General features: G+C 39.2%; 1 protein-coding gene across 1 annotated transcript in view; it reads right to left on the bottom strand.

The window, feature by feature from the left end:
* The window catches only part of ARHGAP10 (Rho GTPase activating protein 10), a 136,254-nt gene that overhangs the window by 98,236 nt on the left and 17,733 nt on the right, over positions 1–20,285 (bottom strand). The window contains exons 2-3 of the mRNA XM_063135686.1: positions 519–614; positions 354–415 (exon numbers count right to left, since the gene is read on the bottom strand). Of these exons, the coding sequence (XP_062991756.1) occupies positions 354–415; positions 519–614 (158 nt within the window). The remainder of the gene's footprint in view (positions 1–353; positions 416–518; positions 615–20,285) is intronic.

Raw genomic sequence — 20,285 nt, 5'->3', positions numbered from 1 at the left:
CAATACTGTCTGCACTATTACTTCTCGATGATTTCCTATCAGAAATTAAAAGTATATAGGCCTTCCATGAGTGGATGACACCTTTCACATGCAGCACGGCTTTTTTGGATCCAACCTGCCACTTGGAAGATAGTGACTTTTGTGGGGGACTCAAAGCCTTCATATGAAGTATTTCATATGCAAATTTCAAATGTAAGGCACAACAAATTTAGGAAAAGGATTAACAAAATACAAAAGATGTTCTCATCAGCATAGTTACGATGCACTAGCACTTCTGATAAGCAAAATAATAACCAATAAACAATTGAGACAGTCAATGAACCTTTAAAAATCATCTGCAATTAAGAACTTACCATTATTTCTCTTTGTTCTTCTAAATTTTTCAGAAAGTTAGAAAATTCATGGAGGGCTGCATCTGTAACAGGAATAAACATCAAATCACTTGACTACTACGGGGAAAAGGGGGAGAAAAGGTTGAAAATCTATGTTGCATGTTCACTGCCAATGTACTGACATACCTATACATCGTTCATCATCTGTTTCTGCATCACCAATAAACTCAAACCTAAAGTCCCTCAGTGAGCGAGCAAACTTTCTTTGGGCAGCTGAAAGACCTAAAAAGAACAAAACAAACAATAAAATTGTACTGGTGTTTAACTCATAATAAGAGCATATAAGGAACAGTTAGGCTGAAATACTTAGGATTAAAAAATCTTAAAGTACCATCACTTAGAAGCTTTTAGAGCTTGTCATAAATGTAACCATAAATTAAATTATAATACAAGTTTGTGTAATTTTATGTTCCTTGTTAACATAGAAAGACGGGGAAAGCTACATTTTAAAATCACTTTTAAATAGCAAAAGCACCATTTGTAATTATCTGGCTCAATTATTATGCACTGAGCTTGGCTGTATTATGAAATTGAGCACCATTTCCCACAGAGCTACTTCTCTGCCTCAGAATACATACCCACATTAAGTGGACCAGGAATAAAAAACCAGCTGCTTTGTAGGCTCATGTGCAGAAGTTGTTGACTGAGAACTAAACAAAGCATTCTTATTTCCTATGAAGGTACACAAAATTCATCTCTTAATTTTTTAGAAGGGTTTATTTGCTTAATATGTGGAGGGCCTGGTGGACTGGAGCTATCCACCCCACCGCAGGCCCAGCTTATCTACCCAGGTAGGATGAAAATAAAGGCTCCGTGACACATATAAACCTAGAGTCTGATCATACATAAGGCTAATAATCCAAAAGCCCTGCCCTCAATTTGCAAGATTCTTTGGGCAGTGTTCAACTGTATCAAATGATGTGCTAGCAGAAACTAAATTCTGAACTAAGCACAAGAGAAGAATCCAACTAAAGTTACAGTTGAGGATGCAGGGTTGTGCAAGCAGTGGTGTATTATGGTTGTGCAACCTGTTGTGCAAGTGTAATGGGCAACCTCTTGCACAATGGAAAGATTCTGCACTGCTCTGCTAGTGCTATTTGAGTTTGTGGGCTGACACTATTGAATCACGCCCTTTGCTGTACTTGTTGCATCTTTCCCTTAAGAATGTCTTGTCTCAAAGTTCTTGGCAGCTGTGGAATCAACTGAAGAGATTCAATACTCTAATACTGCTCCCAAAGATACCAATACATATGCCTAGATGCAAAAACGTAAATCCTCAGTGTTGTGGAAATAGGGAAAATGTTTCCTCCTTGAATAACGGAGATGACATATGTTCACCTGGAGAACAGGGAAAGACTCTGGGCCAGTATAAAAGCTAGGCTCTCAGAGCATTAGAGTTATTTATAGTCCACCAGGACATGGCTGAAACTGAGATACTTTAAAGTTATGCAGACACAAACATTTTAAGCCCGTCTGGAAGTTAGATTGCAATTGGAATTACTATCTCCCTGTTTGAACACAGTTGCTATAACAGGAACAAAATTATCAAGGAGTAGTTACATATGAATTCATACAAATATGATCTGGCTATTCCAGTTCATCTATTTATTTGACTTAAAATGATTTAAAACTATAAAGCTTGGTTTGTTGTGAAGGCCATATCTCAACAAAAAGGACCAAATTATTTTCAGTGAAAGGCAAGATTCTTAAGATTCTGCCAGGCCATCATATTCTACAGTAAAGGGTCAGATTCCATGCTGCCATAGCAATTACACCCAAACAGATTTCTTGCCTGCTTAAAACAATCAACGTCTATCATAACTGGTGCTCATTAATGCACCATCTAAAAATTCCAGGGGCATCAACCAGAAAACACAAATTCTGCAATGCAAATAATATTGTACGAACATTTTAGCTTGCATAAAGCCATAAGATATTCTCTTACTATGATATTTCTAATGGGGAGTAGCAAGAGCAAGATGCTTAAGACAGTTTTCAGCAACAAATTGAAAATTTATTAGAAAATGAGAAAAAAAATGTATTCATCCTATTCTCGTTGTAGTTTGTTGAACACAAGGAAAACCAGCAATAATAAGAGAGGCAACGCTTCCTAAAAGCTTCTGCTATGACCTAAGAGAGGCAAAATGAAAATATTTCTATAAAATATTCACCGCTTGAGCTGAACAATGAAACTGACAGGAAGGAAACTATTTGCACTTCTACATAACAGGTGTTTGACAGTAACACAGGAGATCCATGAATGGATCCCCCAATGTTTGGGGGGGGTGTTATGTAAAAACAACTGCAGTGTGCAGTTGTGCACACTGTGCAATTGAAGTGTGCAATTGAAGCAGCCATACTTGAGTAGGGAGTGTGTGCCCCTGCCCCTTACGCTGTTTCCCCAATCCAATCTGCCTTCCCTGCTGACAAGCTTCTTGAGGGTTATATATTATTTATAAACCCTTTTGTTCACTATACCAGTGAACTAGCAGAATAGCAGCGGTTCTTAACTATGAAAGTCAGCAAAGACCAAATTAACTTCAAGACAGAGTCTGTTTTGTTTGGTACAAAAATAAAGTATTTTACTGATAGAAAATAACACAGTTTATGGCAATACAAATTTACACCAACATACTCACACACTTGGTCATACAGATTACAGCAGGGCTCACAGCAGTAGAGAGGGAATATTTTAATCTGGTTACAAAGCTCCAAAACTCTCTTTATATACACTTCCCTGAACAAATGATGAAACCACTAATTGGCAATGGCAAGACAATTAGACTTTTGCATCATCCCAATAATTCAATAAAGTCCACCTGCAAACTTGACCTTTAAGCTGATTGACTGATGCTGAGTCTTCAGTTTCTTCCAGGTTTTGCAGGCTTGTACAAAGATATGGAAATCACAAAAAACCAGTCCTAATTCAGGACTCCCAACAAAGCTACTGTGTGACTTTCAGTATCCCCCACCCTTCCCCCGTGTGGACAACACCAGCTTCAGGGGAGAACTGACATCAGGAAAGTGGCATTGGGGGAAAGGTGGAACACAATGTACTCCAGAGCTTCTGCTTCAATAAAATTCAGAGCTCCAAAGTTGCTTTTAAGCAAAATAATAAAAGCATTGGAAGATCCAACAAAGACATCTCCCATGTAACATGGAATTTATTATTTGATTCTATATTCCACCCTTCAAGTCTCCAGAATTCCCAAAGTGGCTTGCAAATTAAAATGTAAATACAATAAACTTTCAGATAACATTAAAAACAAGACTACCTAGCAATTACTTTCAATAGAAGTCTAAAGACAACACCAGGTGAACCTCTTGGAGGGAATTCCACAACTGAGGTGCCACACCCAGGAAGACCATTCCCTGGTAGACACCTACCTCGACTTGGTATGTAGGGGCATCATCAGTGGGCCATCATCACCTGTTATTAACAGTCAGGCAGGGACATATGGATATATGCAGTTCTTCAGGTAATTTGGGTCCAAGCCATTTGAGCACAGAAAACAACTGAGGTCAATGTAGTTGCTCTAATACTGGTGCAGTATTTTCTAATCTATCCATGTAGCAGATATGCAGACATATTTTGCACTAACTGAATATTTTGAACCAACTTCAAAAGGTAGCCCGACATAGAGCACTTTGCAGTAATCTAATGTTGAGGTTATTAGTGCATGGATAACTGAGGCCATGTTCTCTCAGTCCAAATAGGATACAATTGGTGAACCAGCCCAAAATGGTTTTGTGCTCCTAATCAAAAAAACCTACTTGCACCCCTAATGATAATAATGGTTCAAGGAACATCCCCACATTGTGCATCTGTTTCTGCAAGTAGAGTGCAACTCTGTCTAGAACAAGAAAACTCCACTGTTCTGGACCCACAATGTCACCTGTCCACACTTCTGTCTTTTCCTCATTGAGTTTCCGTTGATTAGCCCTCAGTTCAGTCCATTATTGAAGTCTGATAGTAATTCAGAATCTCAACTACTTCAAACTGAATCTCATGAAAATGAGGAGAGCTGGGTGTTTTAGCATACAGCTAGAGGAGCACTCCAAATCTCCTCATGACCTCACCTACAGGTTTCATAAAACTAAGCCACCTTCAGCTATTAGTGTCAGACAGGAATGGAACCATCATAATACAACGCCCCAAGTCCAGCCTATGGTTGATAGTATCAAAACCCACTGAGAGATCTAGGCAGATCAATGAGGTCAATTTGGCCCTAACTATGTTTATTAGTGCTTAGTAAGAAGTCATACATCAGCGAATCAAGCAAAGAGAAAAGCACCTCACTGTAATCGCCCTCAGTTTCAACTGTTACATTTAATGTACGTAGCTCTGTGGGTCCTACCGACTGCTACAATAAGAAGAAATTGTTTTAAATTAAGTGTCAAAGGCAATGAAAGATACATTCATAGATAGTTATACTAATAACATTTCTTTAACTTCGATACTGGTGGCTTGCTTTTTTTAATGGATATTTATTAAACTAAGTTTTAGGAAACTGTTTCAAAATTCAGAATTAAACAAGTTATGACTGCAATGACATCAAACACAGATTGAAGTTCAGAAAACAACATCCTCTTCAAAATGCCAAGCTCAACCCCATCTACAGAGAGAAACCTCACAAATGCTCTCTTCTTTGTTGCAATTTGTCTACCAGTTAGCTTCGCTCTAGACCAAATTCTTCAATGTCTGTATTTGAAATGGCAGTATTTTATTTAGGTTGGATGAACAAAATCCAATTTGCTTAGATCCAGATGCTTTAGCTATGCAAAAGAATTCGCTACTCAAAACAATTTAATCTATCTGAAGGTAAATAAGATCCAAACACCTTATTAAAGAGAAATAGGACTCAAGCTTCCACTCACAACAACAATATAAAAACTATGTTTTAAAGAAACATAAGCAGAAGATAAATACATGATTATACTGGTTTATCATGACAAGATGTACCCGTTGTTTCCTACGTTGCAATTTACAGAGTTCAGAGAGAGGTGTGAAGGTGTGTACACATTAAAGAATGTCAACCTCCTCCCAATGACAAGAAACCATCTGGAAAGTATATATTATATATCCCAATTTGTTTCTATTTCCTTATACCTAACAAAGCTTGATTCTATGTAAGGATCTTGAGAAGGAAAGAATACAAACCACAGAATAATTGATGGAAACAGTGACTAGCATGAAAATGGTCGATCTTTTGGCAAAGTATGATAATATCACACTAAAACATATAGAATAACACCCATGCATGCCTCCCTGCAATAAGATGGTCACTATTTTGCCTCTTCTCTGCTGAGCCAGGAAGCAAGTGGCAGCACAGCATGGGAGATAAAACTATAGCTTCGTTCAGACATAACACTATCCCATGCTTTGGTATAATGGGAGCTAGCCTGGAAAAAGCCTCAAGCTCTCATCGTTCGCTTTTTCCATTCTCAGAGTAATTAGTTATTCACTGATACATAAAAACTGTTAATTTGGTCCTAACATTACCAGTCAATGAGCCACTTGTATATGCAAAGAAAAGAAAAATGGTGAGAGGAGACGAGACATAACATTAAGGACACACCATAAAGATACTTAGATAAATTATCATCACACAAATGCATACACACCCCATACTAGGTTTTTCAAAATTGATGATATAAAAGCCATAATTAATTTCAATCACGTAAGTTAAGGACCTGATACCAACAACAAGTTGGTGTAAACATGTTTTGCCAGGCCACATTTTAGCCAGCATTCAGCAGTATGTTCTAATTTTTTTTACTTTATCTGTGAGGACTTTTATCATTTAGTCACAGAGTATTTACACAGGGTGGGCAACTTAGAAATTTGGGCCTACAACTTCCATCAACTCTAGCCACAATAACCAATGGCAAGGGATCATGGAAGTTGTAGGCCAAAATATCTAGAGGGCTACAAATTACCCACCCTTGATTTAGAGTTACAAAAGTAAATATACTTTATTTGAATAAAGGTGCATCAATACAAGCACCTGCCATATTTCACTTTATTTTTCTCCTGCACTGTCCAGAGGCTATCTTCTTGTATTTCCTTTCATATTTGTTTACTCCCAGCTTTGCAAAAGAGGTTTGATAACAAAGGAGGGCAAAGTCATGGGCAAACAGTTGGGCAGTGGAGTCTTCTGTCTAAATTCAGAGGCTTGTACTTCTTGAATAAGGTGCAGATTTTTGTATAGCAAACTGATAGATCCTACAATACAGTGTGGACTGCATCAGCATCCACATGTGTTTTTCTGTAGCAGATTATGTGGAAACTCTTATGTGGAAAGCACACTTACAATACACCTACAGCAGCTATGTTTTGTGGGATGTCTAGCAAACTTTTAGCTAGCCGGCTTACTTTTCTTAGCGGAGACCCGCATTGACAGTGTGCTGCCTCTCTAAGGTCTTTCTGCCTTCAGGATCCGCACTGAACAGGCATGCAGGCACTGCATGGATTTTGAAGGGAGAAAGACCTTACAGAGGCAGCGTGCTGGCGACGCAGGTGTGAGTATGCACTCTTAGAAAAGTAAGTTGGCTGGCGGCGGGCAGGGGTGGGAGGCAAGGTGTGGTGAGAAGCATGGGCAACCAAGCAGCTGCTGCTTTTTGGGTGTGTGTGGGAGGGGACAGAGGAGACCACAGGGGGAGGGGATCACAGGTGGCAGAGGGCCACAAGGGCACAGCTGGTCCCCGGTGTTTCAGCCAGTGACCTGTCTTGGGCTGGGCCTCACTAATTTTCAGTTCACTCAAGTGGGGCTTGCAAGTAAAACGTTTGAGACCCTCTGGAATGAGAAAGGCAAGCCCTGAAAACCATTGGCTAGGGGGAAATGTCCACAACGCTGAGGACTTTTGGAGGAAGAGGGTTCTCTGTAGGGAATGGCATCCCCCCCCCCTTTAGCGGTAACCTAAGACTCTTCAGACAACCAGGGATCATGGGAACTTGCAAGCCTGCAAATGCTCCTTAGGTCTCCTCCAAGCTGCAAGAAGCAGTCATTTTGGATCATGGAGGTTTTGAAGACCTGGCTGTCTCTCATAGCTTTGCATTGCTAGGAAAGGGCCTAGGAACACCTTCTCTGAACTACATAAAGCTATAATCTGCAGCTGCGGTTGTGGAGGGTTTGAATGCCCCATGATCTCTGGTTGCAAAGGCCAGGAATGATTGCCACACTGAGACTCCACAGCCAGGAGACACTCCACCACCACTTCCTGGCTTTGAGATTGGCTGGGGAGTTCTTCAGTTTGCATCCAGACCTAAGCCCAGCACACTTCACTGGCATCTCTACTTGGAACATAAACAATGTGTCTCCTGAAGAGTTGAAGAAGAATGTTAAACCATCACTAGATAAATCTGAACAGAACATACTTGCTTAAGTATTGTAAAAAATAAAATCAAAGAAATAATCTTGAATTGATTTTATCTAGAAGAAAACGGCCATAGCTCAGTAGTTGAGCACCTTGTTTGCATACAAAAGATCCCAGATTCAATCTCTGGTAGGAGAGCCACTGCCAGTCAGTGCAGACAATACTGAGATAGAAGGATCAATAGATTGACTAATATAGGTCACCTATATTCTCTCATCTAAAAAGTGCCTAAACTAACCCTTCATCTCCATTATACTAGTAGCAAACAAGGCCATTTTTTCTTAGAAATGAAACTAGCTCTGACCTGTTTAATCAATCCTTTTATTAACTGATACTTTCACAACTCTGGTATCTTTACATTCATTGATTTCTTCCTTTGACATTCTCTCCTCCCCAATTTTTCATCTTCTTTAGCTTTTCCCTCAGGCTCTACTTCCAATGTCCAAACTCAAACACTCTAGTCATCATACTTTTTAAATGCCTTTACATTAAAGTTGTGAAATGAAATAGTATGGGGTACAAAACAACCACGGATCATATTCCACTTTTTGCAAATGCCATGCCATTAAAACTTGAGCAAATGGACAAGATGTTTCACATTCTGCCTAGCCAAGTAGAATGAAATATAGTTAAGGTGCCTCCATCTTTGCCTCTTGATCAGACATCAGTACTTCTTACTTGGTAGAAGAGGAAAGTATATGCTATTTAAAAGTAATGGTGGAAGCTAAATAAAGCACTTCCTACCCAAATGCTAAAAACAGAACAAAGAGTAATTGTAGGAGGTTATCATTCAGTTCACTACAGCTGACCAAACTCTCAGTGTGGTTAACCACATTTTACTCAAATTGCACAGATGGCAAGTTAAAACAAAATGCTGTTTCAGTCCAAATCACTATTTAGCTTGCCTGATACTGGTGCTTCTTACAGACTTCAATTTTTCAAGGACAATATTATGCTTTCCTTTTCAACTCTCTAACTTAATAGCTTAAAAACAAACATTTTAGTTGTGTTTGCAAAGTTTTGAGAAGGCATTATCATTTACAGCCTAAAGGCCTTTCTACCACAGCAGTTTTTCCTGGTAGATTGCTATATAGAACTAGAACTCAGAAACAATGCTATCTTCCATATGAAAAATAGAACAAATAGCTGGTAAAGTTATGATCTCACATATATAATGTTTGACTACATATGTTTGGGACCTGTTCAAGGGTTTCCCTCATTGTCAAAGTCTCCATTTGCAGTGAGATCAGGCACAGTCCATGAATTATCATTCTTCCTACCTTCCTGCAACTCCCCTCCCTCACCACTTGTAATCATTAAAATTGAAGCGGGGAGGAAGTGTGGAGACCAAGGCCTGCTCCTGATCACATCATGATAGAGAAGGTATTAATGTCTGAACAGAAAAGAACCAGGAATGTGTCTGTAAAATTCCATAGGTTAACTGGGTGGGAGTAAGAGGCAGGCAGAAAGGACCTCTTCACCCTTCTAACCCCTCAGGAAATAGTTGTGATAGGGCAAAACAAGATGTTTTACATGCCTGATCTCCAGATAAGAGACTGCTGTAAGAAATAAGATAGCTGTGAATTTGAAGATGTGTGGTTGTGTCCTAGTTTTGCTGATTTGTAACTGTATTAGCTAGTAGCATATATATGAAATTACCACATAGGTAAGGAGTAAACTGATTCACTAGATGCTTGTTGTTTGACTTTCGGAATTAAGAGTTGTAATTATTGTCATGTATCACATTGCTACACGCAGAGCAGAAATTGCCAGCTGAAACAATTATGCACAGAAAATATTGTTTTAAGAAATGTTGCTTAAAAACTTCAAAAAATGATTAGTCAAATGCCAACCCTAAAATTCATGCATATATATTTGTTTAATCAGTTAAGGCTCCTATGATTAATCATTGAAGATTTCATTAATCGAGAGACAGAAATTCTTTGCAGAAAGTGTTTATCTTTTGACTGGTTGCATCATTAGAGTTTGGCAGGATGCTGAGACAGTAGGAGAAGAATGAAGGAAGACAAGAGGGTTAATGGGAATAAGAAGGAAAGAGCACTAGAAGCATCTTTGAGTTTATTCTTCTAAGGAGCCTGGTCTCCAGACCCTCCCTTCTGCAAACACAGCGACAGAATATCAGGGATTTCTATGGCTCCTCCCATTCTTTATGTAGCAAACAACTATGGTAGGTTAAAAGAAACAGACAGATATTGATTCATAGTCCAGTGAATTTTCAGTCTCCTCAACCACTTTACGATGGATTCCAGTCTCTGTGGCTAATCAGGCCTTGTGACTTACTACTACCTTCTTAACAATATCTGGTCAGGTGCTCCTTCTGAACCATGACAGCAGTTGGTAGTTCTAAGGTATGAGAGAAGCTCACTTTAGCACTCTTCATGCATTTGTCATGTGAAGGAGGGGGCTCCATGTGATTCAGGGGGCTGCACAGCTTTGCCACTGCCCCCACCTCAGATTGTGCAGCTTCTTGACCCTGCAACGTCTAGATTGAACATGGATGGTAAAAAGAGGAAGCCTATAGACACAGAAGTATGGCTTCACTTCTCAGATGTCTACACTCAATGCATCAACTTTTAAAGCACAGAATGCACAACACTGCCCCTTTTAATTATGCTTACTGCAGTTCACTTCATGAGTCTGAGTCTGAATAGGGCACCACCTCAGTATTACAGAACTGACAACATTCTGTTTGATCCCCAACATTGAGGGATCAAACAGAACTTACCAAAGGAGGATTTGAAGCAAAGGAGGAGATAATGGGGATGAAGATTTTCATCTTCGCTTTTCAGTTATGTCTGTTATGTCTCTGTTAACCCAACAAGCTATTATCTCCTCCAAACATATGCCACAAATCCTTAGTTTTGTGCCGCCATCCACAACTGTGTATTGATAAATCAAATATGGGTTCATAATAAACAAACACAAACCAACATTCTCATATCACCTCCAAACCTATGGCAAAGTTTTGTGTCATTTTGTGCTACAAAACCTGTGTTGTGCTGCCACCTGAAACATGAAAATGACATACCCTTAGGAGTGGCCTGGCGAAGGCTGAAATTCCACAATCTCATACCACCTCCAAACCTCTGATAAAGTTTTGTGCTAGTTTTGAGATGCTTTGTGCCACAAATCCCAAATTATGTGCTGGCATAACAGCATGAAAATGACATACACGTAGCTGTGGCCAGGCGAATGCAAATATGTCCACATTCTCAAATTACTTCCAAACTTGTGCCAAAGTTATGTGCCTTCTTTGCCACACTTTTTTGGGGGGGATCTTGCACAAGACCACCTGTCTACTATTTAGCTAAGGATATTGATATCCCCCTCTTCTCAATGCCTTGTCAATTTCATACTCCACTTTGGGGCTTAGCTTGCCAGTGAACACCTTTAAAAAGAAAAGAAAAAGGGCTGCTTTACATTCTACTGAAGTAATAACACCAGCCCTAAAGCGCCTTCTCTCCTGCAGTCATCAGCCACTTTCAGCTTACCCATCACCCTTCATGCTTGTCACTTCCCTCCACTGGTCTCCATTGCTAGCTGTCAGATGTAAATGAAGGTTACAGAGCAGTGAGCGGAATAACTAAACATATGCAAATTTCAAGGCAGAGCAAGGATTGAATGGGTAAATATACGCAAATTTCAAGTTATACAAGTGAAGAAGATCGCTAAAATTATGCAAATTTCATGGCAGAGTAGTAAAATGGAGGGGGAAATTACACAAAATTTCTAGCAGCAGACATTCATACTTGCACACTTGCGTAGGACTGAAAAAAGTGAATGTGTTTTGGACATTCTCTGGTGTCCTTTCTTCAAGATTTCTGTAAAGAATAGTTAAAAATCTTTCCTAAGGCAGAGGGTGCTGAGAAGAGATGAGTGAGAACAGTGGCAGCACTAACAAGACTGCAAGGAGTGGCTGGAGTTTTCACTGCTCTTGCCAGGCAGGTCTCTAGCCATTTCCGACAGGACATGATAAAAATTACCTGCCAGGTTCAGACATCACAACAAGCCACCCTGAGAACAAGCAACCCTAAACAACCCCACTACAAGCCATGGATTCTCAGAGTGGCTTGTTTGTGAAAAACAATCCATGACAGAAAAACCATTCTCAGTTCAGATGTCACACTAAGTCACCCTGCAACCACCCACGATAACAACCCACTGTGGCTTAATGCGATGAGAGAACCAAGTCAATGCAAGTGAATATGGAATTTCATTATTTTTAAAGGTAAGCAGCAGCCGTATAATTCAAGTGGAGAAATCATGCAAAGCTGTCTTATATCGAGTCAGACCATTAGTCTATTTAGGTCAACATTGTTTACAGTTATGCTGACTGGCAGCAGACCTTCAGGGCTTCAGACAGGTGTCTTTCCCCACCCTACCTTAAAATAACAGGGATTGAGCCTAGTACCTCTTTCACTGAGCTATGGCACTTCAAGCTGCTACTTGAAAATAATGGGTACCATCACAACTTTATTGACTTGTGTTGGTGTGGCTGAAGATGCCATCACTGCAGTGTTGTACAACACAGCAAATTAGTGTATTACAGCCAATGATTTAAGTCTAAGCTTGTGAAAAAGCACTAACTCCATCTTTCTGCAGACTTTAAATTTCTACTTTCTCCAGGTCTAAACCATATTAAAAGGAAGTCACTGTTGATTCATATTACAATAATGCATCACAAAGTTACCCCTCCCTTCCTGTCATATTATACCCACTCAGAGAGAACAGCTATACTGTATGTTAAGCAGAATATAATAATTATCTATATTATGTGTCACTGCACAACATCCTATTAAGAAAGCCTTAAGAAGCTCCACCTGTTTACCTATTTGGAGAAGAGATATATTTATTTTCAAATAGGAAACAGTCCATTTTCCTTTTTTATCCTTATCTGAAGAGTCAGTATGATGTAGTGGTTAGAGTGTTGGACTAGGACTCAGGAGACCCGGGTTCTAGTCCCCACTCAGCCATGAAGTTCATTCGATAACTTTGGGCTAGTCACTGACTCTCAGACTAACCTACCTCACAGGGTTGTTGTGAGGATAAAATGGAGAGGAGGATCATGCACACATTCTTTGGCTCCTTGGAAGAACCGTGGCATATAAATGTAATAAATAAATATAGCCTTAGGATGCTGTAGATCCGGATGAAATTCACAGTCCAGCATTTTCAAGTTCAAATCCCCATTCATGCCATTTCTATTTTTACATTCCATTAACAGTTTTATAGTGTTCATCTTTGTATGCAGGTTTCCATGACATTCTTGTCTCTAAAATCAAGATAGCACTTATAAATATTTATCATTTCAAAGGCTGTTCCAGAGTATGAAGTGTTTTATAATTCTGACCTCTTTTATCCTTTTGAAATATGTTGTAATGACTTTTTCAAGACTACTTAGAAAAATGTTACACAAGCAGAAATCTGAACCTCCATCTCCCACATCCAACTCTTCTATGCACTGCAACATGTTTTCCTCAAAATGATTTCTAAGACACACTTGCACAACATAGCTCACTTGTACTATTGGGTGTTATGTTGGTTCATGCTGCTTATAGTAACGGTTATTTGCTACTTTTAAGTTTTCACATACTTCAATGTTTTGCAAAGATTGTCCACAATCCAACACATAGATGAGCTTGAGCCAACTGATTTCAATGGGCTTAAATACATAATACTCCATATTCACTTGTGACTATTAGATTTCCTTTTTTGGCCACTGAATTTTCATTAATTGTAATATTATTTGACAGTAGGAATGTACAACCTTATGTTGGTTTCCACCATCCTTCCAATCCCCCGCCCCCATATCCTTCTTTTTCTTCTTTTTTTAAGTCTTTAATTTTGCATTCTGGGTCCGTATCTTGTATATGCATAGAATAATGAGGATGAATTTGCACAAATATTCTTCATCTTAGCTCAAGGAAATAAAAGCTAAAAATCTTAAAACTTACAGATACATAATCACTCCCCTTCATGCATGGATCATGGCCCTACCCCTGACAGCCTCATGCTAAGTGTGGATACAAGGGAAAGGAAAGGAGGAAAGGAACCTCTCGTGCAAGCACTGAGTCATTAATGACTCTTGGAGGGACACCAGCTTTCGCTGACGTTTTCTTGGCAGGCCTTATATAGTGGGGTGGTTTGCCGTTGCTTTCCCCAGCCGTTATTACCTTTCCCCCAGCTAACTGGGTACTCATTTTACCAACCTCGGAAGGATGGAAGACTGAGTCGACCTGAGCCGGCTGCCTGAAACCAGCTTCTGCTGGGATCGAACTCAGGCCGTCGGGAGAGTTTCAGCTGCAGAAACTGCTGCTTTACCGCTCTGCCTATGCAAATAAGCCTCTGCATGCGTAGACTTTCCTGTGCTGACATCCATGCACAAAGCTTGGATGTTGAGGGCAGGACCAGGTGTGCTCATGACTTCAAGAATGGAGCCAGAGGAGCAGAACCGTTCTACATGTGATGCATGTGTGAAAGGGGCTAAAATTGCAATCTGAAAAGCGATCTAGAGACAGCAAAGACAGGGTGCATCCAACAAGCCTTTTCACATACAAAGAAGGCACTTTGCATGCATGGGCCTTTTCCTCCCACTGAAAACCAGCCTCTTGTGCCACAAGCTAAATTTTAATATCCTTCCTGGTGTCTAAAGAGGCAGGGGAGGGAAAGCTCTGCTGCACATATAGATCTGCCTTCACATTCATCTATAGCATGGCCAAAGACAACACCCATGAACCCTTCACAATATTATGAGTCATGAATGTGTTACAATATTTCAATCCACACTCATGCAAGATAATGAACTGGGGAAATTTTGCCCCTCTTTCAGATTGGTAACATCATTTGCGAGTATCAGGGTGGGCTGTGAATGAGGCACTAATCAGTCAAGTAGTTGAAATGGAAAACACATAGGCAGTTAAGAAAGTATATAGGTAAGCTAGAAGAAACAGTCAAAGAATAACTTGATGTTTACGCTAACATGATAGACTGAAAAAGCCAGAGGGTTTTTTACAGGACCAAATGGAACCCCACTGACCACTTGTTTCACTTGACTCCTTCTAAGACGGTACCTGCAGTACCTCCTCTGATCATTCACAATGGTGGTGATGCAAAGCAGAAAAAAAGTCTTCAGTTCCCTCCTCTGGCAAGCAATCATGGTAGCACAAAGAGCAACATGGACCTGGCTACCAAAATCCATTGTCAGAGCCCCCTACGTCTTAAAATTGCCTACGCAAGTACCTGCTGAATATCTAAAAACATAATACATACTACAGTTGCCTAAATGTGGCACTAACCTATGATAAACTAATTCAGATGTGCCAACGGCCTACAGACAATCTGGCACCACTACTCAACAAATAGAAAAGGTGAGGCAATCCAAGGAGAACAGTGACTGCATGTCAACAAATGAGATCCCCAAGGGAGAGCTTTTTCTGATTTTGCCTGCAAGGTAGAGCTGTGAGAATTAATGTTTACATTTCATATATTATTAGTTATATCAATTATAAAAGCTGCCAGCATAACTATGAAGGCACCACTGCCAAGTTAGAAATGCTTAGACAGAAATCTTAATTGCATAATATATCCTGTTTTACACATAGACACAGATCCAGCCATATGCTGCCAGGCAACATACAAATGACTTTTGCAGGAGTTTTGCCAGAACAACAAATGAGCCCAGCCCCATGCAATGAGTCAGAGAGAAAAACAAACCTTTTAACAATTGCCAGCTGATACTGCTGTTTTACTGCTTCCAATCCCTTACGTGCAGCTCACATAAATAGATTTTGAAGTAATTTAGCATGTATTACTCCTGGCTCACAAACATCCAGGAAAAAGATTGGCAATGTAAATACGAAGATTGCACAAGCAGAACAAAGCTATGCAAGCAGTCATTTAGACTACAATGGTGCCATTCATCAAAAAATTGGGTATAAAAGAGCCACCGAATTAATGCCAGAGTGCCTTCATTTGGAAATAAACTTTAAAATACCATTAATGTTATTACGCAAGCACAAAGACATATAATATAGTTCCATTTTCTAGGTATATTCAGCACTCTGTACCTTTATCTGCTGAGGCAGAAGGTCAGGGAAGGTAACAAACAAACAAACAAACTTGAATTCAGCTTTATGACAACAGAGTTTTGTATCATTCCTTCTAAAAGCAAACTAAGGGCTCATCTACACCAAGCAGGATATTCCACTATGAAAGCGGTATGAAAATGGTATATAAAAGGCAGGAGCCACACTACTGCTGTATAGAGATATTGAAGTACACTGATAACTGTTGGGGCCCATTGACATATACCATATACTGCTTTCATACCACTTTCATAGTGTTATATATCCTGCTTGGTGTAGATGTGTCAATGGGCCCCAACAGTTGTCAGTGCACTTCAATATCACTATAAAGCAGTAGTGTGGCTCCTGCCTTTTATATACCACTTTCATAGTGGAATATCCTGCATGGTATAGATGAGCCCTCAGTTACTGAGTCCCAACAGAACTGAATTCCAAACAGGACCACTGAGAAACAAGAAGGAGGTATCAGCATGCTTAAGGAAACTCAATGTTTGTAGAAGTGCAAGAAATCTTTAGTAAACAAATCCTAACGGGGCAAATTTAAAAAAGGCACCTCTAAATACAACTCAATGAATGTTTTGTCTATTAAGGTTTAAAAAAAAAAGGAAACGGAAAACCGATGAGAGGAGAAACGGAGTATCCTGGAAAGCTGGCTGCTGGAGAGCACTCCACACTTTATTTTGTTAAAAGTCCCAAAAGTGTCTTCTAAAGTCTTAGCAAGAATTCCACCGTGTCCCTTTCTTACATCATTATTTATTTATTATATAATCCTGAAGAACATGTGGCAAGCACCACAATCCTAGCCACCTGTAGTATCTATTACCACTGAATTTACTTCTACAGAAAGCCTGGTTAGGATTGCAGCCAAAGTCTCTCTATTTAAGAACATAAGAACATAAGAAGAGCCATGCTGGATCAGACCAAGGATCCACCTAGTCCAGCACTCTGTTCACACAGTGGCTAACCAGCCATCGGCCAGGAATGAACAAGAAGGACATGGTGTAACAGCACCCTGCCTCCCATGTTCCCCAGCAACTGGTGCACACAACCAGTGCACACATAACTGGCTTATTGCCTCGAATACTGGAGACAGCACACAACCATCAGGGCTAGTAGCCATTGATAAGGCACCCACCCAAAGACACTGCCAACTAGGAATGCCCACCAGCATTTTTGGAAACTCCACTACAAAGCAAGGGACATGTTTGGCAACCTTTCCCACAATGTACTACACCTGCCATGCGGAAATTGTTTCAGCTGGCCCAAATATGGCTGATGTAATAAAATGTGGTTTATTTCTATTTCATAGTTCATTATTTTAGAAGTTTTTCCTTAAAAATATTTAAACTAATATGCAATAGTTTTAGCCACATTCTGTTTTAAAATGGCTAAGGCAATATATTCCATCTTGTGGTATTTTAGTATTATGATTATAACAGTTCATATGACATTTTATTCAAAGAATTATATATAAAGCATTCCAGGATGTTTTCATATGTACCTAATAAACAGAAGCAGATCATTTTAAAAACGTTCAGTCTGCAAAAGCAGCATTTACAAAGCAATACTAAATTCAAATTTAACCTTAGCGGATCATACTAAAAGGAGGAAATTAAGTCAAGGGAGAATTTCTAGCCTTTATTTCTATTCTTTTTTCTACAAAAGTAAAATACTACTCAAAGTGAGCAATATGTGTGCATGTCCATGCATATGCATGCGCAAATCTGAAAACTGCATATGATCACAATTTAATGCATTGGAAATTCTCATTTCTAACTCAGCTATTATTTCCCATTGTAGATTTTAACTTCTTCCAAGGGAATTTCCATTCTTATATTACATGTGGTGCCTGAAGCATATCTTGCACCATGTAACTGTTAAAAGGTTACCTAGAAATGTACTGTGAGCACAAGACAATGTTTTGCACACAGCTTCCAACCTTCCTAACATGTTCGAAGGGTGGTGTACGGAAATACTTAAAGTTAGATCACAGAAAACTGCTATAAAACTGTGTTAGCTCTACTATTAACGCATTAGTCCTTTGATGAGTTCAGCTCTTACTGCTCCATCTCTGAGAAAGCAAATAAATTACAGCTGCGGTTATCACATTTGCCTGACTCATTAATAATAATAATAATAATAATAATAATAATTGTATTTCTTACTCGCCTCTCCGTTTGGATCGAGGCGGGAACAACAATAAGTATAAAATACATAAAATACTGATTAAAAACATACTATACAATGTTAAAACATCCCTAAAAGCATACTAAAAGCATCCTAAAATTCCACTGGATAGGCCTGTCTTTGGAGCTTTCTTAAATGCTGAAAGACTGTTAAGTTGACGAATCTCCTCTGGCAGGCATAAAGTACAATCTCTACACTGCAGTCATCAGCTTAAACAGGACCTACTATGCCGCAAACTAAGAAAACTCTGCTTCAAAGCTGCTGCTTCAACTAAGGCAGGGGTCCCCAAACTTTTTGGAGCCATGAGCACATTTGGGAGTTTGAGATACTGCTGCAGGCACCACCACAAAATGTTTAATCAGTCAGTCAGCGCTTTGGCTCCTCCCTTTCGCATCTATGGATCTCAGGGTGCATCTTATTCAGCAAAAACTTTTGTTTTGTGTCTATTGGACACCACAACATCTCTTGTCAATTCAGTAATACAATTCAATGCAATATAGCTAATGGTTCTTTTAAGCATTTGTTTTATTTATTTATTTATTTATTTTATTACATTTATATACCGCCCCCCAGCCGAAGCTCTCTGGGCGGTTTACAACAATTAAAAATAGTAAACATTAAAAGTATACAAAAAATTTAAAAACATAAAAACAGTATAAAAACAACAACAGTATTCATTTAAAACAACAATTCTGGGGTCCATTAAAATGTCCAGTAGTTGCTTCTTTTTGGGGGGAGTTATTACACAGATAAATGTTGTACTGGAACAGTTGTTAATATTCACTGATGTAAACACTTTCAAATTCTAATTTTTTTACCTGCTTCATGGAAATTAACAAATGATCAGTGTAAATGCTCTGCACCTTTTTTACAGCTAAAAGACTAGTATTACAACTTCGGAAGGATAAATGCTCAGCTCCTGTAATGCAATGGATTGAGGACCTTAAAACACTTTTAATATTTATTTATTTATTTATTACATTTATATACCGCCCCACAGCCGAAGCTCTCTGGGCGGTTTACAACAGTTAAAAATGGTAAACATTAAAAAGTATACAAAATTTAAAAACCATCAAAAACAACAGTATAAAAACAACAGTATCCATTTAATATTTGAAAGGGTCGTATACTGGATACTTATTTAGATACTTGGTCCACTGGGTTTATAAAAATAGATTGAGAAAATAAACGCAGTTTCTATCGTTTGTCAGAAGATATTTGGTAAAAAAACAAATACCAATCAACTGATTACAATTCTATGGTTGATCATTTAGCTATATACTGGAAAACTAGGTTAGAACAAAGCTAATCTTTAGACTGCTGATTTAGCAAAGCATGTGCCACATGGAGCTTTGGACCAGTGCAACGTTCCAAATCATTATATTATCATAACACTGAAAGCAGATATCTTTGCACAAAAGGATCATACCATATTAGAGTTTGGGCCAAACGTCTGTTTATTGACCCTTATCCAGGTCATGACAGCATCTAGTCATAGGTTCAGGAATCCATTTTTGCTCCTGAGTCTGATGAAAATATTAAAAAGTGTCATCAGCACTCCAATATCACCGCAATCAAACTAATGGACTATGTCAGCTGCTTCACATAAATATTAAACAATACCAAAGACAAGACCTGCAGACCTCACTAGCCCAACACTTGAGGAGTACAGCAGCTATCACAGCAATCAATACTATCCGCTATGTAGATTTACTTATGTACATTTGCATATGAACAACAAATAAAATATTTTACTTTTAAGCCCAGTCTTTTTTCTGCCTTCTCCCCCTGTCCTACAGATAATACTCAGTGGCTTAGTTCAGACAACATGTTAGTCAACGCAGTGTGAAAACTCCACTCAGTGGTTGAGTTTTTAGGGGGTACTCCCTACACAACATGTTCTAACTCCACCGTTGTGTGATTGTGGGCTACTGTTAGAGTTGAGTAAAACCAATGTGATGTTTGATTGACAGTTCCTGTGCCCTCTCTCCTCCCCTGCTCCTCCCAATGGTATCTCATCAGCCATTGCAGAAAAAAAACCCAATCTCAGTGGCTCTCCTAGAGTGGCACTCACTCCTTTTGCCAGGGAACTCTGTAGCCAGTGGGAAAAGTCAACTCATCGCAACGGAGAACTCCACGGAGCGTGCCACACAACACAACAGTTGGGCAGGAATTCTCCTCTGCACAGCGTAGATATTCAGCATAGAGTGTTTTCCCACCAGAC

The sequence above is a fragment of the Elgaria multicarinata genome, chromosome 10 (assembly GCF_023053635.1).
Source record: "Elgaria multicarinata webbii isolate HBS135686 ecotype San Diego chromosome 10, rElgMul1.1.pri, whole genome shotgun sequence".
Classification (NCBI taxonomy): Eukaryota; Metazoa; Chordata; class Lepidosauria; order Squamata; family Anguidae; genus Elgaria; species Elgaria multicarinata.
Note: the sequence above shows the minus strand (reverse complement) of the source record. Positions and strands in the feature narration are given on the sequence as shown.